The 18973-nt window shown below is 38.0% G+C and overlaps 1 protein-coding gene across 4 annotated transcripts in view; it reads left to right on the forward strand.

Annotated features, from left to right (window-relative positions):
- Positions 1-8267: 8267 nt before the first annotated feature.
- si:ch211-106h4.9 (rab effector MyRIP) overlaps positions 8268-18973 on the forward strand; it is a 32158-nt gene continuing 21452 nt past the window's right edge. For 3 of the 4 annotated variants that reach the window (XM_038717649.1, XM_038717650.1, XM_038717652.1), the window contains exons 1-3: positions 8269-8890; positions 10707-10852; positions 18409-18630. In XM_038717649.1, coding sequence (XP_038573577.1) covers positions 10743-10852; positions 18409-18630 — 332 coding nt within the window. In that variant the 5' untranslated portion in view covers positions 8269-8890; positions 10707-10742. Of the gene's footprint in view, positions 8891-10706; positions 10853-18408; positions 18631-18973 lie in introns of all 4 variants that reach the window. The other variant, XM_038717651.1, reaches the window with a different exon arrangement.

An 18973-nucleotide genomic window follows, 5' to 3' on the forward strand; every position in this document is an offset into this window, starting at 1 on the left:
TTTTAAAAAATAGTAATGTAACTACATACACGTGTCAGTGTGCTGTACAAATATTGTAAATCAACACATTTATTGTAAAAATGACCAAAAATTTCTTAAAATTGCTGTTTTTTGTTTCTCTCGCTCATTTTCAATTGCCTGCCTAGTACTTCGGGAACTATCTGCGGTCTCCATGAACCACATGATGATCAAGCATTTTGGACCTGTACTGACGCTCTCTCTTTAAAGGGCTCTGTTTGAATTGTCACCTGCCACCTGAATTGTGTTTCCCTTTACATAAATAAAAACATTTTCATCATAAATTAAGGTAGGAAAGGCAGAACAGGAAATGCCACCAAAATGCAGGAAATTATGTGTGTAATGCTCAAAATTATCTGGGGAAGGACCCCCAGAAAAAAAAAAAACTACGTAAGTACAGTAAATATAGAATTTGACACACTGTGATCTGTAATTGATAGAGCTGGTGTAACTGTCTCAGGGGCCTCAAAAAGGCAATATCATTTTACTTGTCTTTTATAGTTAAAGGACCAGTGTGGTGGAAAAGTACACGGACAAATTGCTGAACCTGAAACAGAAATGGTGATGACATCAACGTTTCATCAATCAATGTTTACAGGAAGTGTGTGCCAACCAAAAAACTACACAATATCTGGTATAAAATATTTTATTTTGTAAATAGTAAATTTGTACTGTGCGCCTAATGAATTATTGCACATTTCATAAGCAAAACAACATACAGTATATTAATTTCCACTCCTTAAAGAAGCAGATCTGGAAAACATCTTTTGAAGTTCTCTTGTTCAGGTGAACTGGTGAAACTGGCTGTTTCCATCATGCTGACGTGCTGTTCGTTTCCTTAAGATGTGATCTGGGCTTTATTTGAGGAGAAAGATTGGAGGGTTAAACAGTAGGAGAAAGAGAAATGTGCTATAATTTAAATACCAACAAACGAGTGCACTAACTGTCATCTACCTTTTCAGTGCTGAGCACATTTGGGGTAAAGCAAAGTAAAGCAAGCTTACCAATTTGAAAACACTACATCCTCCAGGTCTTCTCCAACAGCTTCTTCTGATTGGCTTTGCTCCTTTTCCAGTCCCTTCCTACAAAATAAGAATAAACAAAGCACTATCATACATGGAAAACCACATTCTACTGTTTTTAGTTGAATTTATAATCTGATAAATAACAGAATTACTGCTATTTCAAACACCAAAAATGTTTGTTTTCAGCTCTCTTTCTCTCAGTGACCTGTTTGACATCTAAACAGTCCAATGAAAAAAACACCATGTGAATCAAGGACCTGCCTACAACACAAGAAAAACTCCTTGCAGTCAGTGACCAGCAATGAGTCTTCTTACCAGCTCAGGAGACTGTTGTTGTTGATCATCTGTCACCAGAGCAGCTGCATCTGTAAAAGTGAAGGCTGTGATGAGCAGGAAAGCCTGCAGACACAACACGACCAGCAACACACCTTTGTCCATGGCTGATGAACTGAAGAGTCGGAAACACACAGGTCTTAATATACTCACTGCTGCTCACCACTTGTATGTGGGCAAAGAGGAAGCAGCAAAAGCACACTGAGCCAATCTTCCACAATTACGTAAGGCATTACATGTTTGTGATATTTTCCATAGAAGTGGCAACACTATTTTACATTACTAGCATAGCATAATATGCATAATATGGGAAATATGTGAAATATGAGTCTCTATGGGAAATGTAACCTAAAGTAGAAAACTTTGATGACATACAAAGACCTTACATTAAGCCGTAAACTAAAAACATTTTTTCCCCCCAGCCTTGGTAGAAAGTGTGTTTAAAAAACAAATTGAATTACTAATACTGTTACTATATTTCTGTAAATTAATGAATGGTAAAATTAGCCAAATGTTTTTCTTGAATGTGACTTATGTGATTTAGGATTTTAGTATTATTGTTTTGTTGTTGGATTGCTGAGAAATAACAGATGTTAACAGAGCAGTGAACTTCAATAACGACATGTGTAGTACGACCGTTACTTAATGTCTCTCCACGTGACCACATGTCACGCTACTGAATTCTGAGAAATTGCACCACCAACGAGTTCCATAAACAATTGTGGGGAAGCATCACAAAATGACAAAACGGCAAGAACAGAAAGACACATCCTGGTCTCCCTTGTGGTCGTTTACCGCTTTGTCTAGTCCTTCACAGTTTCTCTCACCACTTATGATGCAATATTTACGTGAAAAAACTGTCTTACATTGTTCACCAAACCTTGGTTACATTTTCTGTAAAGTTTACTGTTTAGGATTTGTAGTTATTGCCTTTTAGTGTTGTGATTGTGAAAATAAAGTTTTTCAAGTGCCTAATGCCCCACTCAGTAAAAATTAATGTAGGTTACATAATATATCTATATCTATATATCTATACAGTATATATATACATGCACGATGTCCAGTTTTATAAAGCTTATGCACCAACAAAATCTCTCCCATATAACATGTACTAAACAATAACGAACAAAGTAAACAACGTCAACATTATCATGATGAAACCAAAATAAAACATGATTCCAAGGTAGAGGCTCATATCAAGAGAGCCCTGCAAGGCCTTGAATAGTATAGGTCCCAATAGGGAAATGTCCCACCACGTCACGGAGATGGGGCCCTATATATTGTCCACACACTAGCATGGAAGTAGGAACCCTTTAATTGGATTAACTGTAAAAAAAAAAAAGTAACTGCAGCCATACTCAATTTCAATTGTAAAAGTAAATAAAAAGGGACATGTCACTCATACCTCTAGTAAAAGTTGACCTTGGAGCATCAGTCCGCAACAGAAAGCAGCATATATTTAATGATTTGTGATAACATAATAATAATTTCATAAAGACTATAATACTATGAGAAGAATTAATCCAATTGAAATGTACATTTTCACCGCTGTAGTTGTCTCCCCTAATGAGGTGCAGCTCGATCCTAAAGTATCGATATTTCTGATACCAACGTTTCCTGCACTAGGATCGATACTCTTATAAAAGGATGGATATCTAAACTCAGTCATTTGGAGTGAGTGTGTGTTTTATTATAAGTATCTTACTGTCCCCAGGATGGTCTAATTACTTTTCCTTCCGCCTGTCAAAGTCATGTTTGTTCTGTGACAGAGCTTCTTTGAAGTGAGCCGCTGCAGCCCATCACAGCCCCGCGATTGAATACTGACTCTGGCTGACTGTAAAAACAGTCACGTCTGGTTGATGTGTGTGCAAAGACAGTGAAATACTTTGGCAAACTTCGCTAAACATCTGAGATTAAGTCTTACACAATAATATGATTATGTTATGAAGCTCAGTTCTGAACAGGATATTTTATTATAATTAAAGAATATGACAGTAGTTGATGTCTTGGCATTATGCAGCTATTATTTTGAATTGGTAAGGCTACAGCCTACTCCTTATTTCTCTCATAAATACAGAAACGGGAGGGGGGAGGTCACATTAAACTATAAATAAAATATGTAAAAAGTATTACCAGTCTGGGTATTACTTGGTGTTGGATAGGATAGGAATTCAGTGGTATCGCACATCACTAGTCTCCCCACCTAAAGCTAATATCTGGGCTGTAACGTTAGCTTGCCCACCCTCCATTTGCAGGCGCAGTGGGGGCACCTAGCAAACTTACTGAAGTCTCTCTGGAACAAACGACAGGGGGTTCTCTTTCTTAGTCGGGGATAAAAGAGCAGAGGAGCTGAAGAGAGGAATCCGATGATGTCTATTTGTCCGGAGAGGTGGTGTCAGCCTGGAGGCGAGTCCAGGCTAAGTAGGAGTGGATGACCCACTTTTATCTGTAATCATTAGAACAGTTTTTTTTTTGACTGCAAGTTGGCACTCACACTGCAAAACCATTGAAATGCCGCAAATTCTGATACCACCTTTCTGCACTAGATGGCAACACTGGCCAATGTCACATGGACAACACAGGACTATATTAATAGGCTAAATGTGTAGGCCTGTGTGTAAAAACAAATAATTAGGAGGGTCTGGGCATGCTCCTGGTTTCAGTTAACTTGTCAAACAAATATTTTAATTTTAGAGTCTAGTGGCTTCCAAGGACAGCAAAATTTAAACAAACTTAAATAAAAGTCAATGTTGCATTGATTTGATCATATGTTAGGGGCATGAAATTGAGCATAACAACTTTATATAAATTATTATATATTATAAAATAAAAAGAAGGAACTTCTGAAATAAAGAAAGACAATAAAAATAATCTACAAACACACAAACTGACTAGTTTTAGAAACATTTGACAAGAAAATTAATTTAATATATCAGAATATTTGATGATTTCTCAGGGATTAGTTACCATCTTTTGTCCCCTAAGCAGTACTTTACAAATGGATGGATTACTGAGTGAGCCCACCAGTGAAAGGGGCCTCTGGGAGGCCATGTGTTGTTGTATTTAGTATAATATCTGTTCAGAAAAGTGTCAGTGTGGATCTGCTGTGACAGGAGACTTTGGACAGGATTCTCTTTATCTCCAGTGTAAAGGAAATACTGAAGTTCAGGTGCAGTCTTTTAACCAACAGCAGCACCTGAGAGCTCTGTTTCACCTTCACAGTGTCACTAAAAGAGACACAAAATGACTAAAAGAGACACTAAATGGACCACATTTACAACAACTTATTGAAAGGAATGCAAAATTGACACATTTCATATATTCTCCTATTTGTCTATACATCAATTCTGTAAAGAACAACAGGTAGAGCAACATGTCCTGCTACAGTGAAGTCTGTTTGAAGACAAAATAACCACGTTCTTTACCAGAAGTCAAATACCAAGAGTTTGACACTCTCTAAGATGAAATATTTTTCATCCTTACCATTACTAAATCTCATTTAATTATTGTAAATTAAGTTTTATTTGTTTGAAATATTGTTTTTCCTTTTATATCGGAAGTGTAGTAATGTTTCTTCCATTGCTTGAAATTCTGAATCATTATTCTGACTTTATAAACTTTGTATAACTATAAGAGATGCAATGATATATATTGTTATAGATGTTGTGGCTTATAAAAAGATATAAGACAGAACAAAAACAAAAAAGAAAAGGTTCCCTTACAAACATTTACAGTGCTTCAGCCAGGAGAGAAGTAACACTCAACCACCATGACTGCTGCAATTCAAATGGTTCCTCTTTTTCAATTACCGTAGTTATTTTTAATTAAGCTCAAAAATAATTATTTAATGCAGCTGGAATATATGATCACATGCAGTGGTGAAAGAAGTATTCAGATCCTTTATTTCAGTAAAAACATTTGACTAGATCTGTCAGATCAATGTAGTCGAATTTCCAGTTAAGTATAGTTATTGAGTAAATCTACTCTACTACCGATCATCGTTTATCCTAGGAAATAGACATTAGTTATTTTAGCATCTTAAAAGATTTTCTATTAATGCATATACTGAAACAGGGTTTTTGTCATTAAAACTCACATTTATTCAAATATATACCATAATGCAACATGTTTGCAGAAAATGATTTTACACAGATGAGATCTGTTCTTGGGTTGATGATTTACAGTATGATTGATGAGGAGTGGAGGTCGGATGAGGTCCGGACATCAGTAGTCAAGTTCAAATCCTTTAGTTCTGCTGTTGAAGAGCGAGAGAGAGAGAACACTACTGTAATTCACAACAACCTCTTCCACTGGCATACATCTCTTCAATTATGAGCAAATTAAGATCTTGAAATCTTCATAGGAATATTTTCTAGTATGTAATAAAAAAACCCCCATCATATTGCAAGACAGTAAATGTTGCATTGTTATGCACAGAATACCCTTATCTACAGTTTCACCATACAGAATGTGTTGAATTTGTTATCGCTCTTATTTATTATTAATAATATAATTACTGCTAATTTTTACTTTTTTGTTCTGTTTAGTGGCTCTCTCTGCGTCACATGTTTGACATTTACAACTTAACAATATGATGAAAATTTACATTTATACAGTGATTTTATTTCAGCATTTTTCAAAAGAAAGACAGAGAAAAGAAACAAACTCTGAAGTAAAACAAGTTTACCTTGCCAAAAAGGTCACATGCTCCTGCCATGTATTCACAGCCTCTCTTCTTCCTAAATTTCAACCTTGGTCTTTTTTCCTGATGAGAATAAATAAAGCATTATTATATGAACAGAACCCAACTTCTTCTACTGTTACTTGTTGAATGTGTGATCTCCTAATTAATAAGAGAATGACTGTTAATATAAACAGAACCAAAAACTTTTGTCTCTCTCTCTCTCTCTCTCACACGCAGGCACGCACGCACGCACACACACACACACACACACACACACACACACACACACACACACACACACACACACCATGTGAATCAGGGACCTTCTTACACCACATGAAAAGCTTCTTGCAGTCAATGACCAGCAATGGATCTTCTTACCTGATCAGGAGAAAGTTGTTGTTTATCATCTTTCACCAGAGCGGCTGCATCAAGAGAAGTGAAGGCCGTGATGAGCAGGAAAGCCTGCAGACACAACAGGACCAGCAGCACCGTTCTGTCCATGGCTGATGAACTGGAGAGTCTGAAACACACAGGTCTTAATATACTCACTACTAAACCAGTCTCATCCATGTAAACAAAGAGGAAGTAACAAGATCGGCAAGAAGTCACTGCCAATTACTATACAGTATATATGATAAAAGAGAAGTTGCATCTAAGTTTCATTTAGAAGAAGACAATGACACAGCAGAAGAAAAATAAAGCTAACAGAAAAACAATGCCCTCATACGTTACACAGGACAGGTCATCCAGGAGAAACAGGAAGAAACTGGAACATGTCCTGAGTCATGCTGCAATTTACTGTTTATGCCATGATTTGTTTATGTTATGGCAGAAAATTGTGTCCTCTTACATTTAATCTTTTATGTATGATGTTTTAATATTATTATTGTTGTTATGTCTTATAGATATATATGTATTGTGTTTTTAATCCTTAACCTTTCCTTCTTCTATACTCCTTATGTTGGTCTGTCCACATTTACTAGAGTTTAGGTCAGAGCTGTGAGATTGTTTTGGTGTTTCCCTCTCTTGTTGATCCTCTCCTCTCCTGTAATGTTCATTCAAGGCAGAGAGAGGATCTCTGTTCCCCAAAACATAGATACCTTGACTGTGTAAATGATCATGCATCCCTTTGCTCAGGGCCAGATGCCTGAAGCTGCCCTAGGCGGCAGGTCTCTGGACCAGCTGTATATGTGTTTTAGTACTTCTCTGTTTATTCTCGTTTAATAATAGAATAAATTCTTCAAAGACAATGGTTGGTTGTAACTTGTAAATTATTTGCTCAACCCCTCACCAGCAAGATACAATTTCCTGACAGTCTACTTCTGTGGTAACCTAGAGGTTAGAGAAGCAAAAAGTCACAAGTTCGATGCCAGGACAGCAGGATGAATCAGGGTGGAGAAAGTAAGAAAGCAGTATTTGCACCTCCCCTGCTCTCGAACAAGACCCTTACCCCAACTGCTCCACTGGAGCTGCCCAGGTCTGTACTTTTACTCTGAAGCTTCCAGATGCCAGTGTGTTCAACAGGGCTTTTTCACAGAAAACTGTCACAGAAGGAAAAGCACAGGTGTTAACAATAAAATAAGTGATGGCTGGATTTCAGGGCTTCAACTAACAAATAATTTTATACATTTAATTAAATTTACCCAGAGCCTGGTGGGGTGTTTCATACACCCTACTTTATCGGACCAACAAGCCGAGAATGTCTAGTTTACAGTCACATACATAGATAAAATATTCATATTGAAGAAGCTGGACCCAAAGAAAGTTTGGCTTTTTTAGCCTGAAGAATGACTGCAGCAATTAATCCATTATTTAAATAGTTGGTGAGTGATTTTTCATTGACTGACTAATCATTTCAGCTTAATAGCTGCTTTGGTTTCAGGGCCCTGCCTCACTGTCACACTATCACGACTCACTAATAACACCAGTACTTTTCCTGCAGTGACAAGTAAGTAAAATATCCGGTAAGTTAAAAGGCTTACTGTCAGATAAAACACCTGGATTCAATCAAATAACGCAATTAAACAAATCTATATTACAGGTTATTAAAAAAAGGTTACAAATATGTTAAGGTCCATCCTCTTCACCAGCATGTCGTCATTCAGACGCTGTAATTCTCCACCTGTCCACTAGTTGCCCTCAGCGCGGTTCCTATGTCTGCACACCTGTGCCTCATTAGCCCATCAGTCTGGCTTCCTGTAGACACACTCTGCACCAGGCTGTCTGTAGCTCTCCGGTTTTGTCCAGTTGTACTTGCCTGTTTTTGCATTTCTAGTTTTGTTTTCTGATTCGACCCAGCAATTTTTTGGCGAGTGGACCAAGTAAACATAATTTCATCCTTGACTTGTCCTAGGCTAGCCGGAAACAAGTGTTACAGTCAGTTATATAGGGATGTTATTGTCGTCTATAATCAAGTATCCCGTCAGGAATCCCCCCCCCCAAAGATAAACCCTCCACACTCTTATAAACGATCAACATCAGAATCCGTCTTTTATGTTTATAATCCAAATTATTTTCTCTCATAACGTCTTTCATCACTTCCATGTCGCCTGACTCGCCTGAGAAACAATGGGAGCAGATCAGACTTGATCCCAGAAACCGGGACTGGCTGCACAGATCAGACCAACACCGAGTGCAGTGAAAACCAACCTTTCCTACTGAGAAAAATACTCGAAGACTCTTTGCGACTTTGCATTTCAACTGATTTTTGGCGACAGTTTAGCGTACAATTCCCACAAGGAGTAAACGGATTGCATTGTGTGTGTTTTTCCCGTTTGTCCGCCGCCGGTGTGGTTAGTTTCAACAAGCGGGCCAACACCGGAGATCGGTGAGTTTTGAATTAATTATGAATTTTTGAAACACTTTTACAACAAGATATAATATGCAAAACCTATTTTTTTTAAAATGATGGGCCTATTTCTACACTTTGTTGTCAGCAGCCTGCACACAACGTACTTTTACCAGAATATTTCCAACTTGTGAATTATTTGTGGTATTTATTCTACTTTGGATAGAGTATAACATTTCTGCTGATCTGCTGTCATGGTGGCTTCAGTCATAGAGAAGTGGGCTTCTGACTGAGGGAGCCAGATATTTCCTCCTCAGGAATGCTAATGCAGGAAACCCAAATCCTGCATGATGTTAATTCCCTTCATTTGCTTGTGTAAGTGGCTTGTAGGATATCAAAATGAGTTATAGGTGCTTATGGACACAGTTCTGTACTCTATAATATTAACCATGAGATTTGGTTATCTACATTCACTGTCTGTCACGCCATAAACATGTGGGGGAAGGCGTCCAGTTAGTCAGTATGACTCTGAAGGGCACCTTACGGGGAATATGACAATATTTCACCAATATTTAAGAGATCAAGTTTAGAGCTTTTCAAGAATAAGAACTATTATGAACTACCATCGCCACTGGTGATCATTAGTCACTTCATTATTCCACAAAAATATACCAGTAGCCTACTAAGGTATAAAGCAGATTTAGTTTTTTAAAGGTCTAAGAAGTTCATGAGTGGTGTTTAAATGTCATGACAAGAGGAAGTACAATCAGTTGCCAGTTAGGTACACCTGATGAAGTCTAGCAAGGTGTTGATTTAACTGATCATTTTAGAGGCTGCAGTTTGTAACTGTATTGCATTATACTGGCAGGTGTTTCTATGATTTTATCCACGCCATTTATATCACTGAGGTATAAGTAACAGAAGCACCTCTTTGTGTAACACAATGCAGTCCAACAGATTAAAAAGAATCCAACAGTTGTACTGCGTCTGTAAAACAACAACAAAAACTGAACATTGCGACCTTTAAGGAGGGACGATTTATTGCACGACTGTTGGATTAGACTGCATTAGTTTTCGTTAGGTGTACGTAATAAACTGGTCACTCAGTCATAAATGCTATTAGAGTTAAACTAAAGTAGGTAAGTAGCCTAATGTCGCAGAGGGGCAATTTGGCTCAGAGCCAATGATAATCATTCAGTTAGGGATAATAATCACTGAATAAACAGCAATAATAAAACCAACAATACAAAATAATAAAAACACAGCAGGTTAGCGCCAAACGTCTCTGACTCTCGTCACCAAAACAATGTGGAGAAAACGGCCAACAGATGGTGAAGTTAGGTAGGTAGGTAGGTTTATAGTCACAATATAACAAGTTATAGAGTGAAATTGTGTTCTTAATACAGAATCAATTATAAAAAATGGTAAGCAGAAATAAACTATAATCAATGGAGCAGTGCTGAGGATGAATTACAGTTTCAGAGTCTGATAGCTTGGGGGAAAAAGCTGCTCTGCAATTTGGTGGTGTGGCAGCAGAAAGTTAGTTGACACCCTGTGACACCCACAGCTGGTGACAGGTCAAGTCACCTTTTGTTTAACAATAACTGACTAAAATACCTCATATAGCCTATTACCTGTCAGTGCCACCCCTCTACACAGGTGAAATCTCCATTCTGATAGAAGCAATTTGAAATTATTGACGTGCTTTCAAGTTTTATTATGTAACAATCTGATGTCTTCAAGTGCTTTACAAACCTCATGAAGGCTAAACATCATGTATTTGTCTACTGGCACCCTTGTGCCCATGTTTTTTTTTACCTCAATGTACTCTAAACCTTTCTCTCCTTTTTTTTAGATGATAAAAACAAACTGATCAGAGGGGGTGTCAGCGATGGGTCGGAAGTTAGATCTGTCGGGACTAACGGACAACGAGGCGGAGCATGTGCTGCAGGTGGTGCAGAGGGACATGAGGCTCCGCAAGAAGGAGGATGAGCGCCTCAGGTTAGTTCTGATGAGTGGCAGCAGAATGATCCACAGGTTGGAGCATACGAGCAACCCCTTTCTTACTTTCATGTTGTTTTCACATCGTCTTTCAGTACAATATTATAAAAATATAGATTTTAGTTCCTTTAATTTCCATCAGTTTCAAGAGATAAACAGTTTGTGAAATAATGAAAACAGAATCAAATTTAAGTTTTATAATGTATAAGCAGTGCACATTCACATACTTATTTTGTTGTTTTAACCGTTAATTGTGCAGTGCTTAGTTTGCATTCGAGGCATTTTTAGACCTCTGTGGGTATTTCCTATCCTGCCTTTCTTCTCAGAAGGGTGTCTTCATAACACTGGACAGGAAGTGACCTCCCTTTCCTGTTGTAGTCAGACCAGCTTCCTCAAAAACTTCTGACGTTAAAGCCCAAACACAATGTGTATGCTATTTGGGAAGGTTTAAACGAGTCTCTGGTGTATTATTGACCTGAGTTTGCTCTGAGAGTGAGAGGGGTCCATCATAATGATTTGTCTGCTTGTCAAAAATAAGTAGCAATAACATGGTTATGTAATTTCCCCGTGGCTCTTTTACATGTTCCTCGTGCTTTATTTCCTCACACAACATTATTCTTCTTCTTACGTTACTAAAAAAAGGCTTTCAGCGATCAGGGAACCCAATCAAAAGATTGGACCACAAATACAAGATAAAACTTGATGGCTGGGACTTCCTTAAGATTTCCAAACAAAGGAATGCCTTAATGTGGAATTTGGCTCAAGCCTCGTATACTGACGTCTGCTCTATGCGGCAGTTAGTTGGAACATTTTATTTAGTTAGTTAAATAGAAATGTTAATATATTGTGAAATTTGTGGACATACTCCATTACAAGTAATGATCTTGCATTTGAAGTCCTACTTAAAAAAAATACAGTATAAATAAAGTATTATAAGCAAAAAGTACCTGTTCTGCAGGCACATGTCCCCTGTCAGTGATATACTTGAATATGTCATTATGAGATTGTTAGTACTGCATCAATATGTTTGTAGCATTGTACTAATGCAGCTGACCAAGGTGGCGCTAGTTTATCTACTTTAGAGACAGTTAGGTAGATTTATCCAGTGGTTCAAACGTAAGCGTCAGGCCATATGCACCCCAATGGTCTGAAGATAAATGTGGGACAGTTTTTGGATAACCGCTCGTTTAATCTTTAACAATGTGTTGTATTTTAAAAAGCTCATCATCTGTCATATCCCTTTTTATCTGAAATCTTGAATTTTATAGTAACTTGTAACTACACTTGAGGTGAAAATGTAGTTGAGTATATGTAAAGTACAAGTACTTCAAGTGCAGTATTTGAGTAAATGTACTCAGTTACTTCCTCCACTATGTAAATTCAGCTCTTAATAAGTAAACCTTTGTAACTGGAAGGGTTTCCATGTGACGTTACCTAAAATGATTAAATGGTGAGCTTTCCACTTCCTCTAAGTATGGCAAGCAACGTGCTTATTCATAGCTAATCTTGTTGTTGTTTGCTGTACCAGGTTTGATTGGACTTATGATGACATTTGGCTCAAAAAAGGACATTTTTAAACACATTCCAACTGATTTCTTTATTAGCGAAGAGGCCACGAAGGCCTATTTTATGGTTAATCTGCCAAACACATGTACATCACACACTTTAGCAGAAGTACACTTACACATAAGATCACATACTATTTTCAGATATTGCATCTATTTGGTAAATCTCTCGTGTCACGCACATCGTGCACAGCTTCCTTAGTCTTCTAGTGTTTAAGTGGGCTCTGACTTCATACATCCTACTTTTCAGTTTCTTTGACTGACACCCCCTGAGATGACATCCAGGAGCCTTACGGAATGTCAAACAGCAATGAGTGATAGAGTGGGAAGTATAGGAAAGCAATCAGCTTCTAGAGTCAAAGTTTGTAAAGGAATACAGATGAGTGATGAATACAGTGCTGAATTTTGCGGCTGTTTCTTGTGGCTTCAGTTGCACAAGAAAGCCTCCCTCTATCTCATGCAAACAGAAACTGTCAGCGTTAACTCAGGGCTGATCTGGGCTGAATCTTGTATCACTGGACACGGTCTAGTAAACGTGCCTGTGAAAGATAACTGAATTATCAGGTACCCGTTTATTACTGAACTGATATTATGTAAGACCCTGCCCTGCATTGTTGTCTAGATTATTGCGACAGTATAAGTACTTTAGATTGCAATACTCTGCAAAGAAAAGGGAAGTAATGGTTTATGATGACATTAGCAAGATTCATGTAAGATTGATCTGTGTTATTGTAACTGCCAGGTTTAACTAACGGCAATATTAAACACTTACTTAGTGCGTCTACATATTTACTATAATCTGTATTCAGGGTTTCAAGTAATCCATTGTAATCCTAATTAAATTCTGAAGAATGAACAGTAAGTGTTTTTATATTCACTGAAATAAGGCAATTGAAATTTGTCTTTGAAACTTCTCGCACAGCACAGGTAACTTCAAGAACATACATAGCATGTTTCCATTTTCATAATTTTTATTTGTCTATTTTTATGGCTTTAATTATGTTTTCTTTTGGACCTCAAGTGTTTTTTAATTCAATATTTTGTGATTCATGTGACCTTATGTAGTTTTTCAATGAAATCACATAATAATAATAATAATAACAATAATCTTTATTTGTAGAGCACTTTTCAAAAACAAGTAACAAAGTGCTTCAACAAGTGCAAAGACAAATACCCAAAAGATGACAATACAAGCAAGAAAACATTGAAAAGACTAAAATACACACTTAGGATAAATATAAAGTCAAATAAAGTCAAATAAGATCGGGAAAGGCTCTCCTATAAAATTATGTTTTAAGAAGGGACTTAAAAGAGTGAAGGCGTGTAAAATGGTCTTGGTGTCCTCAAAAGTTAACATAGATCAAATTTTTGCTATATTTCTAAGTTGATAAAAACACGATTGAACAAGCTTTGTGGTGTGCTGCTCGAAATTTAAATTACTATCAAACCAGACACCAAGGTTCTTTGCAACAGGCTTAATGTGATAATGGCAGTATTTGATTTGCCATCTGCTGAGACCCGATGACCAGGATTTCTGTTTTGTCTGAGTTCAGCTGGAGGAAATTATTTGACATCCATTTTTTAACTTCACAAAGGCAGTTGTTAAGTGAACTCAGCATTCCAGGGTCTGTGGATCTGACGGGCAAGTACATTTGTGTGTCATCAGCATAAATATGAAAAGAAATACCATGTTTATGGATAACATGTCCAAGGGGAAGCAGATGCAAGGAAAACGAAATGGTATACAAGGAAAACAAAACATTTTTTACTTCCTTTTTGTCAATGGACTGTAATCTCACCTAGAAATGAACCTCACACCTGTTTTCTCTGTTGCTCGCAACAGCCACTATTCTGCTCTATGCGAAGGAATCGGCTCGAGATGTAGCTGCGTGTGCACTTCCAGGCCTCACCGCAGCTAACGAAATGCAGTCCACTAACACCATAAAACACAGACTCCAACATAAACTCCATGTAAGAATAAAAACCAACAACAAAGTTTTATGTGCTCGAGCCCATCAGGCCAAACGAGATTGAGATGATGTGCACACACACCTGTTGCAGTCTTAAAACTACACCCCTAGTGGCCACTGAAAACTACATATTAACCCTTTCAGTACTCCATCTTTCTAGAAACCTCTCAGTAGAACACTATGCAATTTAACAGCACCACAAACTACAGAATAAACACCTCTCTTAAACAGTTTCAACCACAACTAGATATTATAACCTTCATGCAGGTTGGAGTTATTGTGTTAGACTGCACTAGTTTCAGCTTGGTGTACCTAATAAACTGGAAAATCAGTGTAAAAGCTTCATCATATTCCTGAAAAATAATCTAATCTAATTCAGCAGCAGACTAGCTGTGTTGTGAGTATGAAATTGTTATAAAATGTGGTGATACTGATCACCCAATGTCTGTGTTTATTTTGTTAAGTCTTCCAGTAGGATAACAAGTTCTCAGGGAAAAGCCACAGGAGCCAGTCACTGCCATTGCACCTGATGATTTGGGGACTGCTGACATGTGTTTCTCAGTTGTGCCGCCCACACACACACACACACACACACACACACACACACACACACAGCTTGGCACTATGCACCTCCAGAGTGCTCACACCCACATGCAGAGCCTTAGTGTGGATGTTAATCCTGGCTGATGGAGAGTGGAAGTATGTGGAAGTGAAGTGTGTGTGTGTTACTGGAAGATGAAAGGGGGAAAAAAAATCCTGCCATACAGAAAACGAATGACAGAAAAAGATTTGGTTTGATGCCTTTTTCTGAATCCTCTGTAATTAGCCCAGCTGAAATTAAACTGCACAATTTCAGCTCATTGTTTAGAAGTTCAGTCCGCAGCTTCACTGTTTTGGTTCGCTCTCGCTGCTCTCATAGCAAGAAAAATAAACAAATACACATTCACACAAATGCAAGCAGACATTAGTGGATGTCACATCAGCTTATCACTAAGAAGCAGACTTTTTGTGAGGATTATTGCCGCTGACACAGCTCGAGCCGCTCTTTGTTTGTTCTGTTTTTATGCCTGAAGCTAGAAAGCTCCTTTAGACAAGGGTGTGTGAGGACAAAGCTGCACTACAGATTCTGTACAGCGTGAGCTGCTGAACATATATGTTTCATTTCTCCTAAGTATTCAGATGAGAGAGATCGATCGATCATGAATGACTGTTGTTATCCTTCAGATATTAGCTTCTTAGCTGCAGGTTTGTCCTGCTGAGTCAGAGGTGTGTTTAAATGGGTATGCATGTATATTTCTGCATGTTACTGTACCATGTTGCATCTTGCTGTGAGTGTCGTACTGTGACAGGGTGTGCGGTCCTGCCTCTGAGTTATTTATACTGTCCAGTGAGCGTGATGGAGTGTGCTGCTGTAGTGAGAGGGCAGCCGTCTCTCTGTCAGACGGGCATCTGAGGGACACTGTTAAATTTTTATAGTTTGGAGTTACAGAAATGTGGCCTAAAGGTTAGGGCTATCAGAGCTTCCTGCTTTAATGTGCAAGAAACGTGGCATTCAAAAAGTCAAACAGTGCGTAGTGCTGAAACGATTAGTCGATTAATCTAATTAATTTAACTAATTAATTAGTCAATCGACAGATTTTTCACAGGTTCCAGCTATTAATTTTTTTTTGCTGTTTCTTTTTTTCTTTTACAATATCTTTTTTTACTTTTTGAGCAAAAGAAGACATTTGAACACATCGAACTTGGGCTTTAGGAAATTGTGAGGATAATTTTTCACTGCTTTCTGACATTTTATAGACACTTAATAAACTGATTAATAGAGAAATACAATCAGCAGTTTAATTGATAATGAAAATGATGTTAGTCGTATCACTAATAATGTGTTATTTTGTTGTTGTTTTTTTTCATTTTTTAATATTTATATTTGTTATTTCTCGCTTTCTATCACTGGTTTCCACGATTTTCTTTTCTCTCTATTTCCCCCCCACAAAACACATACAGTGCACACCCTCAAGTGAATACAGTCTGGGTATAGGGAACGGGGAATGCAGAGTTTCATTTTTGCTTTACAGTTTTTAGTCAAACGTTAAAAGAAATGTCTTTTTTCCCCCCGTCTCTGTCCTCGTGTTGTCAGACTCCATCATTCTCCAGCAGTAATCACCTATAAATGATTCAGTCATGGCTGATGCTCTTGCAGTCCTGATGTGAAAATAAGCCACTTTGCTTCCAGCGCTACTTACACCAGTTTCCATTCATCCCTCTCCTGCCTCCTTGTTTTTTTTCCTGTGATTTCTTATTCTGTCGCCTTTTAGCTTCTGTTTGAGATGTATTCATGTGCGAGTGTTTGTGGATGCTTCAGTGGTATTTCTATTAATTTCATTCATTCATTTAACAGAGACTCACTTTTGACTTAACTCTTTTCTTCTGTTCAAAACTTCTGCAAAATACAAGAAACCTTGAAATTATGCTTATAACCTTGTGCTGTTGCATTTCCTGTATGTATCAGATATAAATCTGAGGTTAAATGTTCTTGACCTTAGGAACACCTGTTAAGAATACGCGCTTACCACAGGTAGCATTTGTGATGGTTTCGATCATATCACATGATCTTGATAAGCAGTTTGAGTTTGCCTTGTTCTCATGGACATTTTGATGTTTAAGTTTTCAGTTTTTTAGTATTTTTATGGCCTACACACCCCCAAATTGCTGACCACATCTCCGATTTGTTCAGTGATTCAGTTCGGTATGTTGTGCCCAATTCACAACTTAGAAGGATGGATTACATAGCTAGTTAGCCAACTAACGTGCAGTTCATGAGAAATAGCATCAGCAAAATGGCAACAAATGTGTATGAGATGGACATAGCTTAAAGACCATCTCATCCACTATTCTAAGTTTGAACACTACAGAGCAGTTACTAAATTGACCTTTTGGTGATTTTTTAAAAAAAGTCTCCAACTGTTGTTTCCAATGTCAAGAGTGAACTTTGAAGCTTGACATTTTTAGCGAACATGAAATTAGGACAAAGTTCATGACCAGCTACTGAACATTTAGCAGCTAAAGAGCCAGATATTTGCCTCAGGAGTTGGTAGAGACCAAAAACTGAGCTAAAAGAGAGTGAGTATTGGACTTGCGTTCATCAGGTGGCCACAAACACGACTCCAAATGAATGACACTGTTGCTCCATGTTGCTAGATGTGTAAATAAGCAACTGTTTGCTAACAGGTTTACTTTTTATCAATAACAATAATAGATTTAAAATTTATTTAAAACTAAATTTAAGCATCTACAATCCAATGACTTCTGCTGATGAAGATCCTTTCTATGTTTGAAAAGCTCCAGAAGATACTAAATTGACCTTGTGGTGAGGCTTAGGCAATAATAAATGTCCATGATTCTCATAGAGGCAAAAAAGCTGCTGCTGGAAAACACACCGATGTATTATTCAGCATGTACTTTAACCTTTTGAATGAGCACAGCAGGCGCCATTTAAATGAATGTGAAATGATAAACGATTAAATATGCAGTCAGACATTTATGAATGAGAATTTCACTTTAGCTAAAGCTCTAGCGGCATTTCACAACTTTAATAATGTACGTTGATGGAGATATTGCTGCTTTTTTTTAATCATCACTTAATAGAAAATGATAAAATGACCGACTTTGTGAAACCACTTTAATTTCTGCTCCATCTTTATTAAATGAGGATCAGTACGACTGGCTGTGTGTTTGTGTGTTTATGTGCACGCCATGTCCTCATTGTAATAATCGTCCTATTTGACTCAGTAAATCCACGAGTCTTGATTTATCCACAGAGAGGACCCATATCTCCCCTTTCTCATCCCACTCACTTTCACATACCAGTTTTAAATATTCTGTCTTTTCTCTCTCTCTCTCTCTCTCTCTCTCTCTCTCTCTCTCTCTCTCTCTCTCTCTCTCTCTCTCTCTCTCTCTCTCTCCTGGTTTCACTATCTTTCTCCTCTAACCATCCCTTCTCTCTCCCCCTTCCTCCTCCTCTCAGTGAACTGAAGCAGGAGCTGGACGAGGAGGGCAGTCGCTGCCTCCTGCTGTCACGACAGAGTTTCTTCAACCAGCGCTGCTGTATCCGCTGCTGCTCGACCTTCACCTTCCTCCTCAACCCCAAGCGCCAGTGCCGCGACTGCCACTACAACGTCTGCAAGGCCTGCCGGGTCTACAACAAGCGGGACAAAGCCTGGCTCTGTTCCGCCTGCCAGAAGAGCAGGTAAGGACGCAGAGGTAGTAGTTGTGGTAGTGTGGTGATTCAGATGGTGTATGTGTGCGCGGCGTGCACCAAGAACATGAGGCTAAGTTGAGGATGAGAGGCTGACAGTGACGTCAAAGGTTATTAAGGTCTTAACTCTGCTGTTGGAGAGATGGATTTAGCAGTTATTACTCACAACAAAGTCACGAAGATACAGTACAGGCTGGAATATATGTACTCTGCTTAGCACAACATGACAGAGAGAAAGAGACTTACTAGGCTAATGTTTGATGTTAGACCGCTTTCTTTGATGCACCATTCAGAGGTTCAGTATTCAAATGTTTGCTGTATTTCTATAATGCTG

This window comes from Micropterus salmoides, unplaced genomic scaffold (genome assembly GCF_014851395.1).
Source record: "Micropterus salmoides isolate LMB-PRFRI ecotype aquatic unplaced genomic scaffold, ASM1485139v1 Ms_hic_scaffold_14, whole genome shotgun sequence".
In the NCBI taxonomy this organism is placed as follows: Eukaryota; Metazoa; Chordata; class Actinopteri; order Centrarchiformes; family Centrarchidae; genus Micropterus; species Micropterus salmoides.